Genomic DNA, 25,286 nt, shown 5'->3' with positions numbered 1-25,286 from the left:
TAATAAAAATTAGGATTTTGGAATACCTTATGTTTATTGTTATACCGCAGGCCAAGACTGGCCATCGGGCAAACCAGGCAAATGCCCAATGGTGCCACTCACTTAGTTGTATTGCTGCTCTCGCAGCAAATATGGTTCTTCGGTGCGCGGCCACTTGCTGGATACATGCAGCCGCATGCTGCAAGAGTGTAGCACCCGCATGTATCTATCTGGCAGCCTCACATATGTCATGTAACAGCCGTTGGCATTACAGTGCCAGGGTCAATATTAATCCCAGTCTGGTTCCATGAGCCCCTAACCACAAACACTGATCCTCCCCATCATTCTAATAATAATTATAATAATTTAATGCCCAATCATTAAGGGTATATCATGGGTGAAGCCTTGGCAAAATGGGCAGAGCGTAGGGATAAATTGGCAAGGCCATCATTAAGCCTGACTCCATGGCATTCTTTTAAAAATAACACTTACACTCTTAGATACCAAGAGGCTGACGTTGAATTATAATCCTTAGCAGATGGTGATCCGGATGTTACAAATTAGGACACTTCATGCAATATAAGTTGACTTCATAGAGTGCCTGCTTTATTTTTTACATTTATTGCATTTGGCATTTTTACAAAACGTCTGTCCTTGGACTGAACGTGGTTAAAAAAAAACCCGGGTGAGAGAAGGAAGAGGCAACGTATCTCTATGCAATTCAAGGAAACTGAAATTGTTAAGAACCCAGACAATGCAGCTCACATACATCTTCTGGAGATGTGTAAATTATTCTTGCAAGTGCGGAGAATCAGGTGATACGCGTGTCAATGGAATGTCTTTGTTGTAGTCTGAAACTGCTGAAATTTGCTGTTCTATTTTAGTCAATTGAACTTGGCAAAGTTAATCAGCTTTCTTCTGCATCATGTGGCTTAATTTGGGTATTTCACATAATACATAGAACTGAACATGGGATTTGAAATAACGTCTAAACAGAATGGAAGCCGCACCATACCTTTCATGAGCGCCGTGCCCATACCATACTTTTACACCAACCTGCACATAAACATTAGAAGCATAAGGGGTCATAACAAGAACAACGGTCGTATATATAGCTGTGAGTTAACAGAATGGGCAGAAGCTGAGATCTTTCAGATTATTAACACGTTGGCTGAGTCATTATACAGGTTCTAGGTGATAAGCTGCCAATTGCTCTAAATCTGGTTTTCTCCAAAAATATTTTTAATGAATATATACCAGGTCTGTACTCAAATTCCTTGAGCTAAAAAACGGAAATGCTTTAGCATCTGCATATGAATAGAAAAGAAAAATATAGATTTTGCGCATGTGTAGTGTGCATATCATTTCAGCCGTGTCTTCCATGAGTCAGTGCAGACAGGTGCCCAGAATGCCCATTTTAGGGGGGGTGCAGTGATTAAAAAAGGGTTTTATGAGTGCCTAGTCATATGCTCATGCTCTAGCCCTTCCAAATCCACCATTTTTTTTGAAACATTTTATCCATTCCATGTACATTTTCAGCCATTGCACCTTGCTTTCTTTAATGTTTTGGCTCATGCAGGATGGGCCGGTAATATCAGTGCTTAGGGCACCCGGGATCTAAATATCCTGTGCATGCGCAGGTCTCAAAAGCCCAGGAACATGTCAAGTGCAATTTTTTGTATATAAACCCCTGTAGAGAGCTTTGATAAAACTATAAAAATATGCTTACTTTAAAATACTTATTTTGTACAATGGCTAACCAGAGCAGAGCACATGGCAAATTAATTCAAATCAAATGTTACATTTTCCTTTGTGTGATGATTTTCCGTTAACCTTTCTGTTTCTGTCTCCCTTCATGCTAATTGTAGATTGAAATCTCTTCAGTGCCAAGATTTCATTCTTCCAAAATTATATTTTTTGTTTGTTTGTACTAATCCAATTTCATGTATAATTTATTTCCAGCATTGTATATGTGTTCTAAAGCTAATAAAAATGTATGAACGCCTATAACTACATAAACGTGCTGTACACCTGCTGATTTTCTAAGAATATACGCATGGTTTCCAGTGCGATATTGATTTGCTGTAATATCAATAGCGAGTCCTCTGTCCAGGGATAAGGTTCATGAATGGCAGTTATTGGGTTAGGGTGCTTAATGCCCTCTGCACCCAAGCCCGATGTTCGGAATTAGTTCAGTGGCACCAAGAGCTTCATAGAGCAGTATACTAACTTAAACCGACTAAGCCTAGGATGGGAGGTCTGGAAAACCTATTGGGTTATGAGACTTGACGCCCCACTGCTTGGTAGGATCACTGATCTCCTCAACTAGCAGAGTCAAATAGGCCTGAGGCAAGAAGCCCCTTTGTGTATCCACACACCACACACGTGTAGAGTCTACTTCATACTCTTGGAATGTCACTGAAGCTATAGATCTCTTCACGTCGCCCATGCATTGTGGTGGATTCCATTGCACCTCTCCATATGTATCAAACCAACTTGTACACATTGGGGCATTTTCTGGGAGGAGTGCCGGTGTCATCCTGGTCCAGGCACCCCAGGGAGCTGCCTGACTCACCTGTCATTAAGATAGACACTAATCATAGCCTCCATAGTATGCATTGCATCTTGTGGGTAACTAGATAGCATCGGGCTCTGGTGCGAAAATTGCCCTGGGGCCCCCAAACTTCACCAAGCGATATGTCCCACAGTGCCACTTTTGACACCAAGCAGTTTCTTATTTCCATCCTATCCCACAAACAGCCTGCCTGTGCCATCTTTGGCCCCAGCTTGTCAGTGCCCCCAAACAACTTATCTGTGCCACCTTTGCCCCCAACAACTGGACCATGTCATCTGTGTCCTCAAACAGCTTGTCTGTGCCATCATTGTCCCCCAAAAAAGCTTGCCTGTGTTTTCTTTGCTCACATACATACAAACATACATGTCCACTGCCTCCCGCACCCCCGTACCTCTCCTGCAGCTTTCGGTCTGGTTTCACAGCAGGGTCAGGTAGTGTTTATAATATGTAATCATGGAAAATGTACACACGGACTTGCACCTTTGGACAGTACTAATGTGGTCCTGTCTTAAAAGATGTCTGAAGCTAGTAACAATTTACACAATTATTGTACAACATGATTTCTTTCTGCACAAGACACCATTCTACCCACAATGAAGATAACCCATATTAAAAGATGAGGAGCAGCAAGGGGTTTGCCATTCTTTATATAATACCAACACCCTTGGAAGCAACACAGTATCCATAAGAGAGGATCATTCCTATAGAAGTACTTTTGCATTATTATATTGTATTGTACATTTTTTTCACATTTATTTCCCTGTATTTAGCAGAATTTTACCTGAGTGTACCAGTCATGTCATTTGTGTGTTAATTGTCCCATCTGTTAAGCAAAGGGTTAAACCAGTAGCTAGTGAATGATTTTACTTTATTATTTGCCATTCTTTAGAAAATGAGTTCTCGCTGTCATCCTTTTATTTCGGGGGGGGGGGGTTAGCAACCAGCAGATACCGAATTCAAAGCATTCCTCTATTATAATAGTATATTTCATTTGATGTCCGTATAGCCAAGTTAAGGAGGAACAGGCAGAATAATATCTCGATATACTGATGCTTAGCGGCGCATGATCAAAATACATCAGTAAACTATCATTGTGAAGCTAAAAGAGAAAGACCTGCGTGTCCCTTTATACATGGCTATATATATTAAAAAAAGGAAGCCTTTTACTAACAGCATGGGAAATGACAGTAAAGCCCAAGGAAAAGGCTGCATGAATACACGTGTTCCAGGCTTGTTCAAGTCAATTCAGGAGCCTGGATTGCAAGAGAATAAGATACAAAGTGAGCGGCGCTATTAATAGACTTCTGTGCATGTCGCATTTCACTCTGTGAGCTGGTTACGGTAACTCCATAAACAGAGACGTTGGTCTCCCTTTTTGTCAATTCGGCAAAATGATATCCATAAGTGACCCCGACCACCAAGCCTAACGCATGGATTGCTGTCTGGATATAATGGATCATGTGAATTATTCAGTGTTTTTGCCCCTAATGGGACCTTTGCCAGGGTAACTCTCAGGTTAAAAAAAAAAAATAAAAAAAACACAGAAAAATATATTCAATGGATGTCAACAGTTAACTTGCTTCTCTAGATTTGAAAAGTAAAATATTTTTCTTTCGGGAGATTTCCCTTAGCGATCTGTATGCCACGGGGATTGGTAGGGAGGCTCTGTGTCCCTGGGATTTTGAGGCTCCTTGGTTATGTCCCCACAGCCACTGATATATTTAAACATATTAAACAGTCCTCTGCTGCTCAAAAAACTAACGCAAGCAAAGAAGTTAACTGCCCCTAGAATTACTTTGATGTATTGTTTTATATAGCGCCATCATATTCCATCGCGCTGCACATGACCCATTGCATTCATGTCCCCCCCCCTGCGCTGCTTTGTCCTATGCCAGTTCATTGTCTTTATTAAGCCGCTACCTCTACATCTTTTTTTTCGGCCACATACTGGATTTAAATAAGGGGCTGGCAGGCTGGCCACCATTTGTGTACTGGTTTTGAAACTGTGGCATTGCCCTGATGAATATTCATACTTTTCCTTGTTTGCAGAAGCGGGGAGATTGCCAGGATTTTGAGTAGCCTCGCTGAAATTCAGGCCGATTTGGCAAAGCGGATGTAATTACGCTGTGTTCGGTGTGTCCTATCTGTAGGCACGGTGCCATTAGACAAATAGTCACACTCGCACACACATGAAAGCCTGCCACCCAAATACTCTGAACACTTTTCCACCCCACAGCACGGCAGAGATTAACACATTAACATATCCATCCATGGCCAACTGCTAAACACTATGTTTACGGATTGGGGTAAAACTCTTGTTTGTGAATCTGAGACGTCCGTATCTAGCAATGGGCAGCAACAATTGGGTTAGAAATCAACTTGGTGGTTGCCAAAAATATATAGCTATCCTAGCAAAATGACGTCTGACTGTAAATGCATAGCCTGATCAGTCTTGTGTCTATATAAAAGCTCTAATCACTGCTATTTAAACAACAGAAAAGATCCTGAGATTCTTGTTGCCGTCTAATAATAGCTGAACAGTCACAGGTTAAGCGTCTCTAATCATCTCTCACTCGCTCCTATAGCTCGAGGTTGTAATGGTGTTATGTTTAGGATGCCCTGGTTGTGGCTACCGGGTACAGTGCGATCAGAGGGTTAGAGACTGTTTACTGACAGGATTCACAGGCCAGGAAAGAAATACCAGCCAGGAACACATATATATATATATATATATATATATATATATTATCCTCAATTATTAAAAGCAGATCGCAGGAGATGTGAGGCAGCTGCACGGCTGCTGTCCCAGCTCTCGCAGGGGCCTTTGAAATTCTAATGCGCTGGCTGTTCAGCTAGAAGGGAAAAACACTGCGCTGGAAAACAAACGGGAGAGAGAACAGACCCTTACTGCTCCGGTCCCAGGAGAAAGACAGTTCAGAGGTCACGGTGCATGTGACAGCATGATCATTCACTATCTCATTTAAAATGGAAAAAAGAAACTCTAAAGTGTGTTTACTCACAACCACACAGTAACTAACAACCACAGTCATTTTGTTTTCCCCATCTATATACCCCAGAGGGACAGCAACAATGAACGTATCCAAAATGTACAGAAAAGGCCCAAAATTACCATGGTACCAACTGCAAATATTTGAAGCATCTCAGGAACTGAGAGTTGCATGGGCTTTGTCAACAAGGATCCAGAACATCTTATGGTTGCTTGGCGTATAGAGAGGATAGAGAAGCCATTGTCTTCTGCTCTGGTCTTCATCCCCATTACTAAATAGGACGGGTCTTGTACAAGAGCTTACGTAGAGTTGCAGTTCACAGTTGAAGCTCCTTTGTACCAGCGCTGAGTTACAAAACTATCGTTATGCTGAATTAGTATTCGAATTAAACTCCATAGTAGCCGAAGCAAAAGTGTTATCTGATTTGATGAAAAATGACCCTATATAAGTGTGTGTATTAGGAATGGCCGAACATTGAAAACGAGGTATGGACTTTTATCCCTTTAATGCCCTTAATGCAAGTAAATAAGAAGGACAACATTCACTCTCTAGGTATGGCTTTTTAAAGACGTGTATTTCATGCCAAAGTGCAAACTGCATCGGCGTACTAGCATCGTATGGATGAAGAAGAGACACTCGCAGGACTGTTCTTATTATGTTATGCACCACGGTAATACATGTGCATAATCCATTATATAATGAATTAACACTCACAGACCCCACTGCAGTCATAGTATCATACACTCTGTCTAGTCTTTAGGAAAATCACTTTATCACACTGTGTGTAATATGATCTGTCTGTAATTTGATTATAATAAGGTCGCCTTTATTGAGTACTTGCGTAGATCATCCTACCAGATCCTTAGAGGCGTCTTCATTTTGTATTGCAAGTAACATACATTTAATACACTACACCATTAGCAACCCTGGGTTCTGCTGCCTTTATTCATGGCTTAAAACTAATTTGTGAGCGAGTTATCTTGATTGTTCATTGCAGGACACTCATGCCTGAGGATTAAAAAAGGAGAACTAATAATGCAGCGCCTCTAACACAACAGTCACACAACTCTCCTACAGACAACCACTGTCATTCCAACTCTTGGGGACAACTCCTAAGACTCTCTGGTCTTTCTACAACATACTTTTTCACATCAAATCGAGTATGTTGAGCTGCCAGAGCATCACGAGAAGCATGGTCTAGAGTAGCTGGAAAGGAAAAGTTACTTTTATTGATGTTTTTCTTTAAAGATTAAGCAGAGAACTGGCTATTCAATTTAAAAATAAGTGTTAAACTGGGAAGACTGGGTGTGGGGATACCCAACATTAAGCCACATACAGTAAAATAGTCACTTTATGGCTGGCAACCAATAAATGGCATGCATGCAGTCGCCTGACGGATACCTGGCGTGAACCTTGCAGCAGGACTGCAACTTCTAGTCTCCTCACACAAGTACTTTGTATGCATTCTTCTATAGCGGGAGTGTCAGAGACACTAATCTGTCTTGTTAAAAACTGTAAAATTCTGCATCTCTGTGATATAAAAACAAAAAAACGGGCAGACCAGATGGCCTGAATGGTTCTTATCTGCTGTGAAATTCTATATTCTTATATTTTTATGTTAAGAGGTAAGAGGAGGAAAGCCAGATGTCTCTTTGCATGACAGTGTTGGATTGGCTGGTTGACACATTAGGTTAGGAGATGCACGGGTCCTTTGTGAGCACCATAAAGATAAGCTTTGATCATGATAGGCTTAATGACCATGCTGCTACTTCTGTCTATAATACATATTAAAGCATTTGATTGTGGCTCGCAGCAGAATGAATCAAAAAAGGTACGGATGTCTTAACAAATAATAAGATACATCTAGAAATGTATCAACCACATTCTAAGATCAATACAATTGGCTTCAGTTGATGTAATAGGGCATTAAGTAATACTACTGATTTTTTTTTTGTTACTTAGATTTTATCAATCTATAAATATATCTTTGAGAATACAGGCTAATGCAGGTGCACCTACATAGTGAATAAACCACATGAACTAGGAGCAGATTGACCCACCAGCACTATGGCATGTGAAAATAAATGGGAATTTTACAAAATTTGCCCTCCATGTTGAACAAGATGCAGCAATTTATTGCATAGTAACTGTTTCCTGTAAATAAAGACATTTTAAATAAAGATACACTTTAGCAATTATGTTGGCTCTGAGCCATCTTTGCTAGCCACCGAATATAAGGTTGATAGCCCATGTGTGGAGTGAGGTTGTTTGCTCCATCTGTTTGCTGCTAGAAAATGACCGTTTAATGTTGTTGATAATCAAATAATTTTTTGGATTAAATTTTTTTTTACTGCGTCCTCACTGCCTTTCAGACAGAATTTCTAATAGCATGCCAGCTGTGAGGATCCCTTGTGGTCCATGGGTTTACATGTCCCTGTTTAAAAAAGGAGAGCAACTTAATATTGCTTGCCTGGGCCGGGAGACCTGTGCATCTGTCCACACACACCTCTATGGTGTTCTTAGTCATAGTCGTGATAGTGTATGTCTTTGTTCACCTTTGTGCATTAATAATCTGTACAAGAGCACCAAGAATAAATTACCACCCCTTGATCCACGAGAAAAGGGGTTCATAAGAAGGAAAGGGACTGACAAGTTTATGGGAACCAAAAACTTTAAGGGGACATAGAGGGCTAGAAGTGTAAATGGCAAGTGGGAAAAAAGGGTTTTGGAAAGGGTTATAGGAGGATGATAAAAGAGAAACGGGGATAAAGTCATAATGAAAAGGAAACTAAATATGGTTGTCTATATACCCCCCGGGCTAGTTCATAACAAATATAAATATGTGACGTTGTTGCCTTGCATCTGTCTATTTTTATGGACAGACTTTCATTCAGCAATTCAATGGGATGGGCAGAAAGTTAGCAGAATTTAAACAGACAGAATTTTACACATACATTCTCGGCTATATAAAACCGTTCACAATCCACAAGACATGTCTAAAGAAATTTAACGCACCATAGAGAGTTGAAATAAACACCTGGTATTAGGCAGACAGGCAAAAACATGTGGCACAAAAAAGAAGCCGTTATTCTAAATGAATTACCACTAAATTAGGAATTACATAGATTTATTTATCCACACCCCATTCACAGTCACTGCTGTAATGCCCAATAATCGAATCGATATTTTCACTATGATCCCAATTGTTGACACTTAAATGTCATTATGTTATTATATTAGAGTGTAACTAAATACTTGATACATATTATCACCTGCTAAATAAATATATTGCTTTAACAAAGAGGTAAATATATAAAAATATATCAAAACAAACACCAGCATAGATAAAGGTGTTCACACAATTAGCTGCACCATACTACCTTCAATGAGCTTCTGATGTAGCAATTACTTGCACTGACACTATATGTTTTCCTTCTAATGCATTTTTTGCAAAATTCTAGATCTTAGATGGATCATTGAACTGAGCCCCCTATGTCCATATGCAATTTCAAAGTAACTGCTTACTGTTCACAGTTTGTGACTACTAATTAGCTATCTTGTTTTTGTATGAAACATGCGGTTATTTTGAGTACGATGTAACAACCAACATCTCATGTAATTTACATTCGCCTTTGGTTCCCTTCATTTAACAATTCTTTAATCTGGAAAATCCAATCTACTTTGTATTAAATATATTGCTCATATGTCTTTACATGAGTGCTGCCTGTCACAGGTCGTCTACAAATATTAAAAACCTCCAGGATGATCCGGACGCCTTCATTTCACTTTATTTTCACGTCTATTCATAACTGGAGTTACTCTTATAAACAATAACAGTACGTCAGGTATTAGTCCATCAGGAAGTATTTTGTTGGTAGAATGGTAACAGATGAAGCAGAGTAGGGAGTGTGCGGCGCATTTAAGAAAACATCTATATACAGGTGTGTTGGTGTCATTTCCAAAGGGTTCATAAAGCATTCTTTATGTTGTTGCTATTAGGGAGAATTTTAATTTAGGAAAAAAAAGTAGTAAAAATGCCTTGGGGAGGAAGGTATTACTACAACTCCCAAAAACGTGCATTGGGTAGATTAAAAGCTATCCTGAACCTAAGATGAAACCAAAGACTAATTAAGGTCTAAGTCTTTACAGCAAGGAAAATGGGAAGACTAGATGGACCAAATGTTTCTTTGTTTCAAAAACCTTTCCTAGGCAAAAAACTAATTTCTGGGCCGGACTATGGATGACGAAGCAGCAAATGCCAGCAAATCACACAATGCTGGCGGGTAAGTACGTCTGACGGCTACATATTATAGTTTTATGCTCACACAGCATCCAACCTACTGGTCTCCTAACACCTTAAGATCTGTGTAATTATGTTTCAACTATATGACTAGCATGGATGCTTTCCGCAATGTTCCTCTGCGGTTGACACTTCTCACCCCAAAGTTAAAGAGTAGCTCAGGAGAAGGCTCCTTAACACTGTTCTTCAATAACAGTTAAATTTAATTAGTTACGCTGGCTGCTAGTGGTGATCGGTTCTTGATGCCATGTTCACGTATTGTGAGCAGTACGTATAGCCTATTAAACAAATGCATGAAAAAAACTAAACAATGGAAAAAAATTAACAGATTATGCTTACACCCCTCAACTACACCAGGAGACCCCTGTGCCTGTTTCAATGTGCTAGGCAGTGGCACCCTTAGGCTCTAGCAGTGTAGTGTACGTTGTATATCTTTAGTGATCCATTAGTGCCTATGCATTATGTTTGCATATATACTTTTAAAACTATGTGGTTACATTTGGGTTATTTTCAAATGGCTTTTGGGATGTTTAACCTGCGTTCTGTGAAGCCTCTGATATTAGCTTCTGATATATACAAAACCCAAATGAAAGACTATAGTCATATATAGATAGGGTGACCCATGTAGTTCTGATTGTGCTTATGAAAACCATGCACTATTTACTACGGTAAACCAATTGCTGTTCTGCCTTTTCTTCTGCCTATCCTAAACTATAAGGGATTTCACAACTAGATCAGTGTCAGGCCCTGCGAAAGAAACTTCACTGCAGCTTCTTTGCGTGCGCTCTTATCGACAGCTTTCACACTGACACAGCTTAATAGCTGCTTCTTTTGTGAACATTTTCCTATCATTAGCTTTTTGACGTTTCTGGCATTAAATCATTATATGTTTGTAAAGGCTGCACATTTGTTGCTTTTACGCAGCCACTGAAGGCCAATTGTATTTATAAGCCAGGAGTTTGAATAGGAATAGGGATCATTTAATTATCGTTTTTTTAAATGTAAAAAAGACCAATCGTAGGCTAACTTTCAGCTTAGTCAACTAAGAGCCAGTCAAGTAAGCAATGTTCCATTGTGTATTTGAATGCCTTGGTATTGCAGGACAACGTGGTGCACATTCTTCTGGCATTTAAAAGGTTTAAGAGGTGTGTAGATTCATTGATTCCGTAGCTTTCTCTACACTATTAGACAACCACTGGGTCCATTTACTTTTCCTGGCAGTATTTGCTTTGTGTTCCGTAAATAAGGAAATCATTGAAACACACAAAGATGTCTATCTGAGGCCCTCCACTAACCATATAAAAACATATAATGTAGGGTCAGCCATCCCCCACTAATGATCCAAGGCAGGGCTTTCCAAGTAATGGGCAGTGAGTAATTTCTTGCTATGTAATCCGTGCAGGCGCTTGGCTCTGGGAATCTAAGAACAGACCTGTTCACTAAATTGTAAAAAACAAGTTGCTGTGATATATGGCCAGACTGGCAAGGTAGCCCTGGCACATTAAGTCTAGGGGCCGTCCGATGATGTGGGTGCAGTCGACAGCTGGATATGTGTGGCTGCACGCTATGGTTTTATGCTCACATAGCTTGGTTTTATGCTCACATAGCTTGCGACCAAGCATATCCAGCTGATGGGTGCACCTTGCAGCATCCGATCTGCCATAGTATGTGGCACTGTTGGCCACCAGCCCACCGGGCTTTCTTTTGCCAGGTGTGCCAGATGGCCATTCTGGGCCTGGTGGGGGAACAGGAGTAGTCTCTACATCAGGCATGTCCAAAGTCCGGCCCGCGGGCCAATTGCGGCCCGCGTTCCGGACTGATGCGGCCCCCAAGTGAGCCACGGGACTTGGCGTCATCAGCCGGCGCAGGGAGAAGGAAAGCGCGAGATCTGGGCTTTCCTTCTCCCTGCGCCGGCACACACAGCCACACACAGCCACACAGCGGTGGGCGCGGCTTCAGTGTTGTGTGCCGGGATCTGACAACAAACCCCGGCGCACAACAGCTGTTGCCGCGCGGATCGCAAGGGAGCAGTATCGGAGGTATTTACCGGACATCCGGCTTAAAATCACTCAAGGGAGCCGGATGTCCGGTAAAGACCTCCGATACTGCTCCCTTGCGATCCGCTCGGCAACAGCTGTTGTGCGCCGGGGTTTGTTGTCAGAAACCGGCGCACAACACTGAAGCCGCGCCCACCGCTGTCCGTGCCCTCTGAACCCCGTGGCCTCGGAAGAAGAAGGAAGAACTGAAGAAGAAGAGGAGCGAAGAGCAGGAAAAGGAGCTGTAAGGAGAAAAGAGGAAAGGTAGGAAAGCATACAGTGAGAGTGGATTGGTGTATGTGTGTGGATTGGTGTATGTGTGTGGATTGGTGTATGTGTGTGGATTAGTATATGTGTGGATTGGTGTGCGTGTGGATTGGTATGCGTGTGGATTGGTATGCGTGTGGATTGGTATGCGTGTGGATTGGTATGCGTGTGGATTGGTATGTGTGTGGATTGGTATGTGTGTGGATTGGTGTATGTGTGTGGATTGGTGTATGTGTGTGGATTGGTGTATGTGTGTGGATTGGTGTATGTGTGTGGATTGGTATGCGTGTGGATTGTGTGTGTGGATTGGTGTATGCGTGTGGATTGGTATGTGTGTGGATTGGTGTATGTGTGGATTGGTGTATGTGTGTGTGGATTGGTGTATGTGTGTGTGGATTGGTGTATGTGTGTGGATTGGTGTATGTGTGTGTGGATTGGTGTATGTGTGTGTGGATTGGTGTGTGTGTGTGGATTGGTGTGTGTGTGGATGTGTATGTGTGTGGATTGGTGTATGTGTGTGGATTGGTGTATGTGTGTGGATTGGTGTATGTGTGTGGATTGGTATGTGTGTGTGGATTGGTGTATGTGTGTGGATTGGTATGCGTGTGGATTGGTATGCGTGTGGATTGGTATGTGTGTGGATTGGTATGCGTGTGGATTGGTGTATGTGTGTGGATTGGTATGTGTGTGTGGATTGGTGTGTGTGTCTGGATTGGTGTATGTGTGTGGATTGGTGTATGTGTGTGGATTGGTGTATGTGTGTGGATTGGTATGTGTGTGTGGATTGGTATGTGTGTGTGGATTGGTGTATGTGTGTGGATTAGTATATGTGTGGATTGGTGTGTGTGTGGATTGGTATGCGTGTGGATTGGTATATGTGTGGATTGGTGTATGTGTGTGGATTGGTGTATGTGTGTGGATTGGTGTATGTGTGTGGATTGATGTATGTGTGTGGATTGGTATGTGTGTGTGGATTGGTATGTGTGTGTGGATTGGTGTATGTGTGTGGATTGGTGTATGTGTGTGGATTGGTATGCGTGTGGATTGGTAAATGTGTGAGAGTGATGGGTGTTATGCTGTACCATTTCCAATGTATTTTTCATTATATAATTATGCTCTAAAGTACATCATAACTCCCATCACTCTATACTGTTCTATACAGTGGCAGAGCTGGGAGACAGAGGCCTTGCACCCCCACCGCAGGACTCCTGAAAGGTAAGTGAACTTCAAAGAGGGAGAGGGTAGATAGTTAGGAGGGGTAGATAGGGAGAAGGGAGTGAGAAGGGGTAGATAGGGCAGAAGGGAGCGAGAAGGGGTAGATAAGGCAATCATACTCCTATCAAGCCAAGTCTGCGACTGCCTCCTGGAATCTGGGTATGCCTGGGCATGATAGGAATGTGATTGCTGTTAACAATTATATTTATATAATTAAATTATTATATATAAAAAAATTATATATATATATTGTTATTTAATTGTTTTGTCCTATTTTGGTGTGTTACTTACTTTTTTTTATGGTGTGTGTGGGGGGTCATATTCAGTTTCGGCCAGGTAGTTTTAAAGTGTGTGTGGGGGGGGTGCCACATACAGGATCCGCCCTGGGTGCCAAATACTCTAGGTACGCCCCTGCCCTCCCCTACACAATTTCTTCATCAGATGCCCTTGTGGCTGTGTGTGCCGGCGCAGGGAGAAGGAAAGCCCAAATCTTGCGATCTCGGACGTCGCTAGATTTGGGCTTTCCTTCTCCCTGCGCCGGCACACACAGCCACAAGGGCATCTGATGAAGAAATTGTAGGCAGTGGCGGAACTACCGGGGTCGCGACTGCGACCGGGCCCTGGAGTTCTGCCAGTCAGGGGGGCCCAAGGGGTGCTGAGCGGTTGCTGAAAAAGGAGAGTGAGAAAGGGATAGATGTGGTATGCCGTTTTCAATAAACGTTGCATAAAATAGTTAATTTGCATTTCATTTTAATGGTTCAGAAAATGTCAGGCAAAATGGTCGGCCCTCGCACATGTTCACCTCATCAAATCTGGCACTCTTCGAAAAAAGTTTGGACATGCCTGCTCTACATCATGAATAATATTTGGAGGTGGGAAGATTTAGCGATACAATGTTGAAGAGAGATGACTGTTATGTGTTTTAGGTGCCCTTAGGCCCTGTGCACCATGGAATATTTTTGCTGAAGGGTTAGAATCCCTGATTCCCTGATCTGGCCTACATGAAGAGACAATCATATTGTGGATGGGGGCTGAGAAACAAAGAGATAAACCATGCATCTAATAAAGAATAAGAAGGCTAACGCACATCTATGCTACATACAGACTAGGCCATACCTACGATGCCAAAACTAAAGCAGTTCTGGAGCAAGATGCAAATATTATCACACAAAACCAACAAAATCATTTTGCAGATTCACCTTTTCTGCGTTTTCTTCATTTATGAAAAAGGTCCATTGCTGTCTAATTGAACCTGCCTAATGTACACCATCCAACAGTCTATTCCCAGAAATAACAAGAACACTTCGAAAATAAAGCACATCTCGCATGTGTAGCTAATTATCAGCCACGTGCAGCAACATTTGTTGTGCTTGTAGGATGCTGTATGGTGTGGGTGTCCGGGCGAGCAGCAAGGATTTTGGTCGAACAACAAGATCACTTTTATTAATGAGAACTGAAACAGCTCCAAAACAGCTTCTGGCTGCGTGATACCAATAGCTCTGTGCCGTGCAGAAATGCCTGACTTTATCCACCGTCTCAGTTTGTGGTTCTTCAGTTTCACATCAAAAACAAGGTTTCTACGTTCCAGCAAACATCTGACCCAGAACCCCCAGCTATATAAAAACAAGACCTTACGATTGGCTTTCCCTGCTGAGGTGAGTCGGGATGTTGCAATAAGGCATCAGTTTCTCTTGGAAACCAAATCCTAGCAGGAGGGGCTTCAGTGGCATACTTTATAACCAGTCACTGTCCACTTTTACTACCGGTTCGGACCGATTATTAGGATCGCGCTTTATCTAGGAAAGGGCAATCTGCTCTAAGTGTCCACAGGCAAGATCATAGAAGTATCTTATTCAAAGATTTCTACTTACAGCATGCTGCGGTGTAATGATGGGATTAAATCCGTATCCTCGGACAGTATCCTCTAAAGTTCTAAATCATCTTAAAAAAAATATGTTGTTTTAAGTCATTTCACGTACAAATAATACTGTGTTGAACAACAGCAGCCCTTCAAAGGGTGGAATATGCCACATCACGCGCCTATTTGAGCGGATAGTATGCGACTTCATAGATTTTATCTGACGCACCTATCACCAATAGGTATCCTTCAAATCTTCAAGCTGCCCAGGTTGAGAACTCATTTACACAAGATTGGCAAAGATTTAGGAGCAGTTGTAAGGAACCGAGGCTGATTGCTAGCTATTCTGACCACTGCTGTTTCTTCACTCTTATTGCGACCCATCACTCCCACTTACCGGAATTATCTTTTGGAATGTTAAACCAGCTAGAAGTCAATAAAAAGCCTTCTCATACCTGAAGTCTTTCCTCTTTATCACGCATTGCTATGTTCAACCATAATGCATCATACATGCAAAGGACAAGACGTGTTGTGTCCAGTGCAAGAGATGGTGCTTGTCCAAGAGTGGGTGAAACTACAGTTAGTTCCATCTCATCCACTGAATAATTGAAAAAATGAAGTCCTAGGCAAAGGCCTAGTATGCCTATCAGACGCTAGTTGCACCTGCATGCAACAACCTAATGGCGACTGAGGTTTTTTTTTTCATATCATATCAGATCATATTATGCCTATTGACTGCAAGCTCTAGGGGAGCAGAGTCCTCCTCATTGTGTTATGTCTCTCAGATTGTGACAATTGTGTTTAACATAATTTATTTATATTTATAATATATTTAACAACACTCCATAACATGAGGGCTAAATGCAATTATATATATATATATATATATATATATATATATATATATATATAATAGAAACTAGTTTGCTGACATCAGATTGGACAAACATCGGGAAATCTGTATACACTATTTACAGCCAGACTGCAATTAATAAGTGGTCTCCATGCTTGAAATCCGCTAACCCCACTCTGCCGTGTCTAGACAACAAAGCAAATGCAACCTTGTTCGTCTAATTGGAAAAAACCGTCTATTACAAGATATCATCACACGAGCAGCAATTTAGAGGAGATAAAGTGATCTTTCATTAGACCGCAACAATAAATAATCCTTTACATGTTCACTGCTAAACTACTCACGCTCATTTATTTCCTGTCTCTAATTTTCCAACCTTTCTCTTTAAATTTGGCAAACTAATTGGAGACGGGATTAGTCTGCCTCTTCCGTTTAACACATACTGGGTTTTTGTTACTGCTGTTCAACGTGCATGTTACACAACTTGTTTCTTTAGCCCTTTCACGCCATAATCGATGTTTTCTAAATTTTGTGTTCTGGTTAAGAATATCAAGAGTACCACTTTTCTAGGGATTCTACAAGCGGGAGGGAGGAGCTTAACAGTAGCCACGCCCATTCAGTTCTGCCCCACCCTTTTTAAGCAAACAGGGGTTTTTAGGGTGTACGTCAAATATCTTTTTCCCTAATGAAACACGGGATGCAATTTTGGTTCTCATTATTATTTTGTTCCATAACAACATACTTGAAATGTGTCCTCTCATTGTTGATTCTGTCACTTCCCATCAGTGATGGAACTGCGAGGGCCCTAATTAAAGGGAATATAGTCCTTAAGTACAGTATATGACCTAACTAAATTGTGGAGTGTTTCCTACTACTATTAATTAGTTGTGTCCAGTTGCAGTTTTCTGTTCTATTTTAATAACATCAGAAATATAAGTACCGGTATGTTGGAAGCAGACCTGTTCCTATCGTAATGGCCTTCACTAAGCCTAGTTGTCTTCATCATAAGTTGTACAAATGTGGCTTGCAGACTGTCACACACTTGATATCAATTATGTGCCGCTATATTTATCTGCTTACAATTGTATCACATGGAGAGAAGAGAAACATTATTTGTACCATTTTTCATACAGATGTCATAGCAGAAACCACTTTTTAAAGGTGATAAAGCCAAGGTAATTTTGCTCAGGTCTACTGTCCTTTGGGGTCTAAGCTAACATTTCAATGGCTAAATACGTATTTTTATATTTTGTTAAATTTCCACTGCTGGCAGCTGATTGTCTGTTCGTTTTATTTTGTTACTTGTTTTGTCTATTTTCTTCCGTAGCTATTTTCTTATCAGTCAGTAAGTCAGTCACTGTACATTTCTGTTCTGCTTCCAAATGTTTACACCTACTACTCTCTGCCTCTTTCGTGATTTCTTGTTTTTAGTCTGTATCTTTTGCAACTTCTGATTCTCAAGATGATCAGATTCATAGTATGTGCATTTTATTAGCAATTTTCGATAAATAATAGATTGCATTCGATAAAAATGTATTGTGCTGATTTTTGCAATGACTAACAATAGCCCTTTTTATCTAATTTATATTAAAAAGAACCCAAGACAGTTCCGAAAGGAAACGGTGTCATCCATGGCCACCCATCATATGGACTTTAATGCATATGGTAGCGGAGTGGTTCCTTTAAATTTTTATGTGGTCCTCGTTGCAAATGCGTGGACCTCCACCCTCGCAGGAGATATGTTTGGCATGGTGGCTCTTTCCTGTCACAGATTGACTCCTGTGAGCAGCCAATCTGTGGTGCAAATGATGGGATCACGGAGGAGGCATTCTTCTGCAGCGCTAGAGCTGCAGCTTTTCCATACGTTAAGCCATTTTATTTAAGTATCTTAGAGAATGGATATTAAAGTACTAACATAGTACATTGATATGGATGCTATCTGAGACATTAAACTGTCCTTTTTTTAATTCTCTGTTCCTTACTATACACTGTATTTTACATTGTGTAACTGCGTACCCAGAATTACTGCTTTAGATGGCTACTACTGCCTTTCCTTACTGCTCATTCTATGTAATTTACCGATATAATTCCTTCAGATTGTAAATTCAGGAGCAGAGCCCTCAGAAGCCTACTGTTTTTGCTAGGAAATTTGTATGAAAGCGCCATAAGCCTCGATGGCAAGCCCACTGGCAGGGTCCTCAACTCCTGGTGTATTTGTTAACCACTCCGTGCTAAAACTTACTAATTCTAACTCCTCCTTATGTTCCTAATAGGTTTCCTCTATTCCTCTATTAATCTTGTCATTCAAATTTTTCAGCATTTTTTTATCATTTTCATATCGATTAACGCCTTTTATTTTGTTTGTTATCGAAAACCCATCTATTTTATGAACATATTTTTGTTTTGTTTTAACACAAATGTGCAGGTTAATATACACAAAAACTTGCAGGTAATACAATATTAGACATTATAACAGTGTCCATATAATATTCTGATGGCATTCTTAAAAAGTACCATAAAATATAAAAAAAAAAACAGCAACCACACCTTATAATTTTTTACTCGTATATGTTTTTAATATTGTTAAATATTGTATTAAATATTGTTAATACAAGTTAGCCCCGAGAACAGACAAAACAGGGTCATCTCACCATCCGTCCGCAGCAGTCTGTGCCGCTGCAGCTCCCCTCCCTTCCCCACACACCATTTACTGGGAACCATTAAACCCAGAGGGGAGACAGTGTGGCGAGAGAGTGCAGCTCAGCCCTGATCTAACGCTCACTAAATAATTCAGAGCTTGCATTAACTTATAAATGAGTGTGTTTGACTGATTTTGTGGTTGATGTACAGATAAATTCTAATGAAAGACAGCTACAAGATTTTAAATAATTAATTACACTGCCACTTAACAAAGCCCGACTGGCACTCACTGCTTAACAAGATACAACTTTAAGACTCTGAATTTGCCCAGAGGCTTCAACTTGGCTTTCTGCGATTCAGCTCTAAGTCTGCATAAACTTTCACAGCCACCCCACCTCTCCCCATACTAAATGTGGAGGTTATTATTTTATTAACATATGTTAGGATGTAATGAACATGCAAGGGGGTGTATTGTACAACTCAGTCTTCAGAGTGCCTTGGGAAAACCGAGCGAGTTCAAGTAATGAGTTCTTTACTGTATCAACTCATCCAGGCAGGAAATTACCCTACAACCTTTTAACAGTTATTATACCTTCTTCTGCCTTGACACTAAAATATATCCTTGTTAAAGAAGCCACTTGAGTTTTGTGGATTTACCTTAAGATGATTTTATTCTTGATGCAATTATAAATTGGTGTGGTTAACATGGCAAAGATGAGATACTCAGATACTTAAGTGGTTCAAAAATGTTATGTATGGGTTCAGGGTAATTAGAGCCAGTGTACAGTCTGATTATAGTGCTTCATTAGGAAAACAATCCAAAGGACACCTTTAGAAGCTATATTTGATATTATTATTATCTTTTATTTATATAGCGCCAACAATTTACACAGGGTTTCTTACAATACAATCATTCAAGGGGTATGACAAGACTTGAATTGATATCTTACGAAACCTGGCTTAATTATCCAGAGAAACTAGCTGCAACTAGGAAAGATAGATAGATAGATAGATAGATAGATAGATAGATAGATAGATAGATAGATAGATAGATAGATAGATAAAACCCAGAGATGTCTACAATATTTTGCACCCAGAATGTATCTGCCACTAATACAACCCCAACATCCATCTACAGCACTATGTCTCCCTTATGTCTCCATACCTTATATTTCTCTATACCCCATTCCCTCTAGATTGTAAGCTTGTGAGCCGGGCCCTCTTTACCTAATGTACTGGTTTGTCTTAGTCTGTCAATTCTACCCCTTGAATGTATGTTTTATAAGAAGCGCTGTGTAAATTGTTGGCACTATATAAATAAAAGATAATCATAGATAGATAGATAGATAGATAGATAGATAGATAGATAGATAGATAGATAGATAGATATAGATAGATAGATAGATAGATAGATAGATAGATAGATAGAGATAGATAGATAGATAGATAGATAGATAGATAGATAGATAGATAGATAGCCAATATACATTGATATATTAATCAACTTGGTTTGCAGACAAGGCATATGGTGACATTATCTTCAGAAAATGAATCAAAATCAACAAAAACAAAGTTAAATGGCAACTCACAAAGAACTACACAGCTAATGTCCCATGTGTATAGCTTTCAATAAAGTCTGCTGTCACTCACAACCAGGGACAGAATGTCAGCTTTCATCTGGGCGACTGAGCAATTTTTGCCAAATCTTCCAGTTATACAGTGACCCAAAACACATTTGGCAGACAGAGGAACCCAACTTGCCCAGTCGTATAAACGCATTCACCCAAAGCATGGATATAACACATAACTATAGAAAGAGAGCAGGCACAACGGAAGTACTTCTTAACCAGGTAAGTCATTGGTACCTACATAGTATTTAATGAAATAACCTGGACAAAGCCTGGATGCGCCTACCCCTGTTTCTATCATTCTGAAAACATATTACACTAAACGCTTCTAGAGACAATCACCCACTTGCCAGCCATCCCTTGCTCACAGCCACTTCACGCTCTTTGCCGGGGTTTGGTTTACGAGCATTTGTTTGTCGTATTGGGTTTGAAGGTAAAACAAAAGCACTCAGCTGTGCAACACACCTTTCCAAAGCTTTAAACAGGGACAAACAGCGCCTGCTCTCAATCCCAATTTACTTATCGGTACCAATGACGTGGAATGTAGCCATATTTAACAAAGAAGAACAAATTGCCAGCGTTCTGATTCACACCTGAAAATATATACATTAAATAATCAGAAGGGTTTAGTACTTAAGTTGTTGGCTAAAGCACACAAGCTCACCTTTCAGACCAAGTGACTATTTGTGATAAGAAGGGAGGTAAGATAACAAATATCAAACTATAATACTAAGAATATTATGACAGAAGCGTGCTGTTCTAAAGTAACATACTGAACACAACAATCAGAAATAATACACGATCTTCTATAAGCAATATGTTTTATTAGGAGGCACAAAGAACTCATTCATAATTAAACTCAGAATATTCTATTAATGCCGCGGCTCAGAAACAGGCCTAAATCACAATATAATACAGCAAAAGTCAATAGAGATGGACAGCAGTTATCCAACAATCAAACGGTAAGATCAGACTCAAATTGCTCCCATTGAGCAAAATAAATGTATTTTTTTTTAGGAAGCAGCCATTCTGAGAATTATAGAGAAAGTGAACATATGTTTTAGTGTTTATGTTATTTCGTGTTATTTCATGTCATGTCTAACATAAAAATATTGTTGAACTTAAAGCAATTTTAGGTAGACAAGGCATTAGCAAATCAATGCCCACATTAACAAAAATCTCCAGGGTTCACTTTCCTGACTGATTCATGTCCTTGAACAACCACCAAGGTCAACCAGGAAGAAAGCACCACTCTAAGGAACTGTTGATTAATACATTAGGTTAAAAGACATCTTCCAAACCAAAAAGTCAATATGGCACTGGGTAAGTACACTCCATTAGGTCATTTTCTCAAATATACCTAGGGTTTTGAGGTTGAGATGGTACAACAGGTAAATGTACAATGTATTGGGATTGTATGCTTTCCAAAAGGTTGGAGGTTGTGTTATGATAAACACTGTAAATATTTCTAGCTGTTCTTAGGCTAATAATTCTATTACCCTCGCCAAGCTCATGAAGGGCTGAAGGGAACTGGAAATGAAAGCCTACATTAGTTTGGCAGCCACAAGTGGTCCGCACCTCAGTTACCTAGCGAGGATTCCCCGTCCCAGTAATGAAGAAGACGTGCACAGTTGCACTAACATTTTGCCATCTTTTGGTCTGGCAACAATCCTTGTCAGTAGAACAGGAGAATAATATGTTTGAGTAGAGCAACAGTGGAAACGGCTACCTGCAAACAAGAAAACCATGTATGTGGCAATCAATAGGACTCCCGGGGACAGGCTGGTAGCTTGCTGCTAGTCTTAGAAGATAAACTCCATCCATTCGCACAAACATACGTGGACATATTTGCTGCATCATATTTAAGCACCCTAAGATTTTATGAACTTTTTTCAAAATGTAATAAAAATAAAATGCTCAAAATCTGTCCCACCAGCCCTACAACACGAATCTCTTTCCTGTACCAGGGAAACGTGCAATAGGTTTTCAACTTATATACCACTTTGGCGCAAATAAGAGAAACACACGCACATCACATACATAGTTATTTAAAGCGTGAAAGGGAGTGAATGGGTTAATCCACTGCTTTTGGCACAAACCAGGTCTGACTGGAATGACCTCAGGAGATGGTTTGGAAAAATCGCTTTAGACACTTGCTTCAAACCCACTTCCCAGTCCTTTCCCTCAAACAAGCAGAATGTTTCTCACACCTTTAATAACCTGCTGATTTGATCCCGGCTAATCTGCAATGCCCCAACTCCCTTAGGGAATGACATCACCATCTGTTTTTCTTTTATTTGACTTTTCTTTACAAGGATAATGTGTTTATACACAACTCAGTCACCAAGCCTACACCAGCCATGTCCAGTGGCTCCTCTCCACAACAGACCCTGTAAGAGATCTGTGACACTGTCATCTCCTCAGGAGTTGGGGAGACGGCATCTCAAGCTCTCGCACGTCACCGAGAAGAAGTCTTTTATACAACATATAAACTGGGCAAAGGTTATGATCCAAAAGTCTACGCCTGTAAAATATTGATGCCTCTGCTATAAAATTCCAGTGCACACCAAGTGGAGAAAATAATACTATTAATAATGATCCTGAAAAGAAGGAAGCAAGGACATGTTCTAACAAAAGGCTGCGTATGTGCAGGAAACATTATTCTAATCCATAGAAGAGTAGATAGAATACGTCTCCGGCATGGGCTGCGGCAGACACCAAGTAATGCAAGTACTGCCTCTTAATTAAGTGTCTGGTTAAACTTTCCTTAATAATAACACCTGGCACCTGAACTTTGTTTTTGCTCAGACACACAAGTAACTAAATACAAGGACAGCATCAGTAATGTGAGTCCTCTGATACTGGGCAGGCAGGTGACGCTGGATAAACACACAGGTAATTCTATACCGATACACAGGGGGATACTGTGTATTTCATCCACCTCCTGCTCCAGTGCAAACTGTTACTTATACATACCCATCAGGAATAGGAGGTAGGGCAGACACACAAGGGTAATAGGGTCAGAAGAAGAGATCAGGGACTGATTCCAAAATAAGAAACAGGTAAGTGAGAAGCAAAGGCATGATATATAAAATGGGAAGGATATATTTGTATTGGATCAACACTGGTTCTAAATTGTATTCTAAATTGTATTATATTACAATTTAGAACCAGTGTTGATGCAATACAAATTAAGGAAGGTGGGGCATCCCTAAACCCCCCTATTCTTAGCCCTAAAATTGTTACCCTGGGACCCTTGAATTTACTTACAGAGTCCTCTTGGTTCTGGTCATAATGCCCTTTATATGAGATTTTATTCAATGTACAGACTGTTGATTATTTATTATAATATTTTCATGTATATGGAAATCTAATAAAGGTGTAAATAACGTTTTGGTGTATAAAAAGCCATCGGATACAGACTACATATACATCTTTCCACTTATTGTAGTTGGCAAAAATATGCTATTGTAATATATAAAGAGTGATATAGATAGACAGCTAGATAGATATATAAATATATAGATAGTTGGAAAAATATATATATAGGTAATGTCTTTTTAATGCTATATACTACTGTTAATATGTGTAACCTAGATTTAACATAATCAGGACGAGACGAAGTAGAATAAATATAAATAAGTGAAGGTTGAGAATCCCTGATGGATGTTCCGTATTACTGAGGACTCCGAGCGCAGGGACAGGCAGGTACACCCGGCTGTGGAGGAATTCATTTACTATATAAAGTATAAGGCAATGATGTTTTTGGATGAATTGTGTACGGCGATGATGGGGTTAAGGGGTATTTAAACTCTGGTCTGTAGTGTAGTAATGGGTTCCCAGACATTTCTATAGAGCATTTAAAGCAGTCCGTGTTACAGCTGGCTGATTACCTGTGTATTGGGGGAGAAGCGGCATTTCCACAGCTTTGTGGAAAGTAACCGTAAAAGTATTAGCAATGCATCGATGCTTAAAGGGACTTCATGCAATAAAGAGGGGGCTGGCTGTCCCCGCACGGGGGTCCTACCTGAGCGCTGCATGGTGACACCTGTGCGCGTCGCCGAGACACCCCGGGTCCTGGGGCCGCTCACGGTGAGACAACTTAATCCGATAGGCAGGAGACGGACCCCTTTGCTCTTTCCAGCGACCCCTGTGTATAATATTGTCCCGGGGAAGAGAAGCGAGAGAGGCAATCCGCGGCGTCAGCGCTCGCTGCTGGAGGAGCAGTCCGCCCAGGGCTCGGGACTCTCACAGGGAAAGTGTGGAGCCGCTCTTCCTCGCTCAGTCCGGAGAAGCCCTTTCTTCTCCCGCGCAGTGTTGGTCGGGATAAGGGAAGGCTGGTTGTACGGTCTCAGAGACGCGAGGCGAGCACTCTCTCCCCCTCTCCTACTCTCTGCATCTCCCAGTTCCCTCTCCCTTGAGTATTTAGGGGGGGAAGACGCCCCCTTTTTTGGCTGAGAGCAGTTCACACCTCTCCACCCCCCTAGTGCTGGGGGAATATAGTCTGAAGAGAGTCATTGAGCCCGTTGTCACCAGAAGCTGTACCAGGGTTAAGAGACTGCCAAAGATGAAAGAGAGCGCAACTCTCTGCCCAAGAGCTCCCTTCCTGCGCCCCAGCCTCTATCTGTATGTATCTGCCTTTCACTGTCTCTCTCTCTCCTATTTCTTCCCCTCCCTCCCTCTCTCCTCCCCTTCTTCTTCTTGTCCTCCCTCTATACCTATATTACTCCATTTCTACCTATATCTCTTCCTATACCTCTGGTTCACTCTACCTCCCTCTTTCTCATCTGTCTGTCCCTCTCTCTCTCACTCTCTTTTTTTCTACCACCCCTTCCCTCCCTCTTCCCCCTGTCTTCCTCTCCTCTCCCTCATAAAACGCCTCCCATATAAAATTTATGAAAGCGCTTTTTGCTTGCAGAGTTCAAAA

General features: G+C 40.8%; 1 protein-coding gene across 1 annotated transcript in view; it reads right to left on the bottom strand.

Annotated features, from left to right (window-relative positions):
• RTN4RL1 (reticulon 4 receptor like 1) overlaps positions 1 to 25,004 on the bottom strand; it is a 95,057-nt gene extending 70,053 nt beyond the window's left edge. Inside the window, exon 1 of the mRNA XM_053457101.1 lies at positions 24,387 to 25,004. Within this exon, the coding sequence (XP_053313076.1) occupies positions 24,387 to 24,399 (13 nt within the window). The 5' untranslated portion in view covers positions 24,400 to 25,004. The remainder of the gene's footprint in view (positions 1 to 24,386) is intronic.
• Positions 25,005 to 25,286: the final 282 nt, after the last annotated feature.

The sequence above is a fragment of the Spea bombifrons genome, chromosome 2 (assembly GCF_027358695.1).
Source record: "Spea bombifrons isolate aSpeBom1 chromosome 2, aSpeBom1.2.pri, whole genome shotgun sequence".
Lineage (NCBI taxonomy): Eukaryota > Metazoa > Chordata > Amphibia > Anura > Pelobatidae > Spea > Spea bombifrons.
This window is presented reverse-complemented; position numbering and strand designations above follow the sequence as displayed.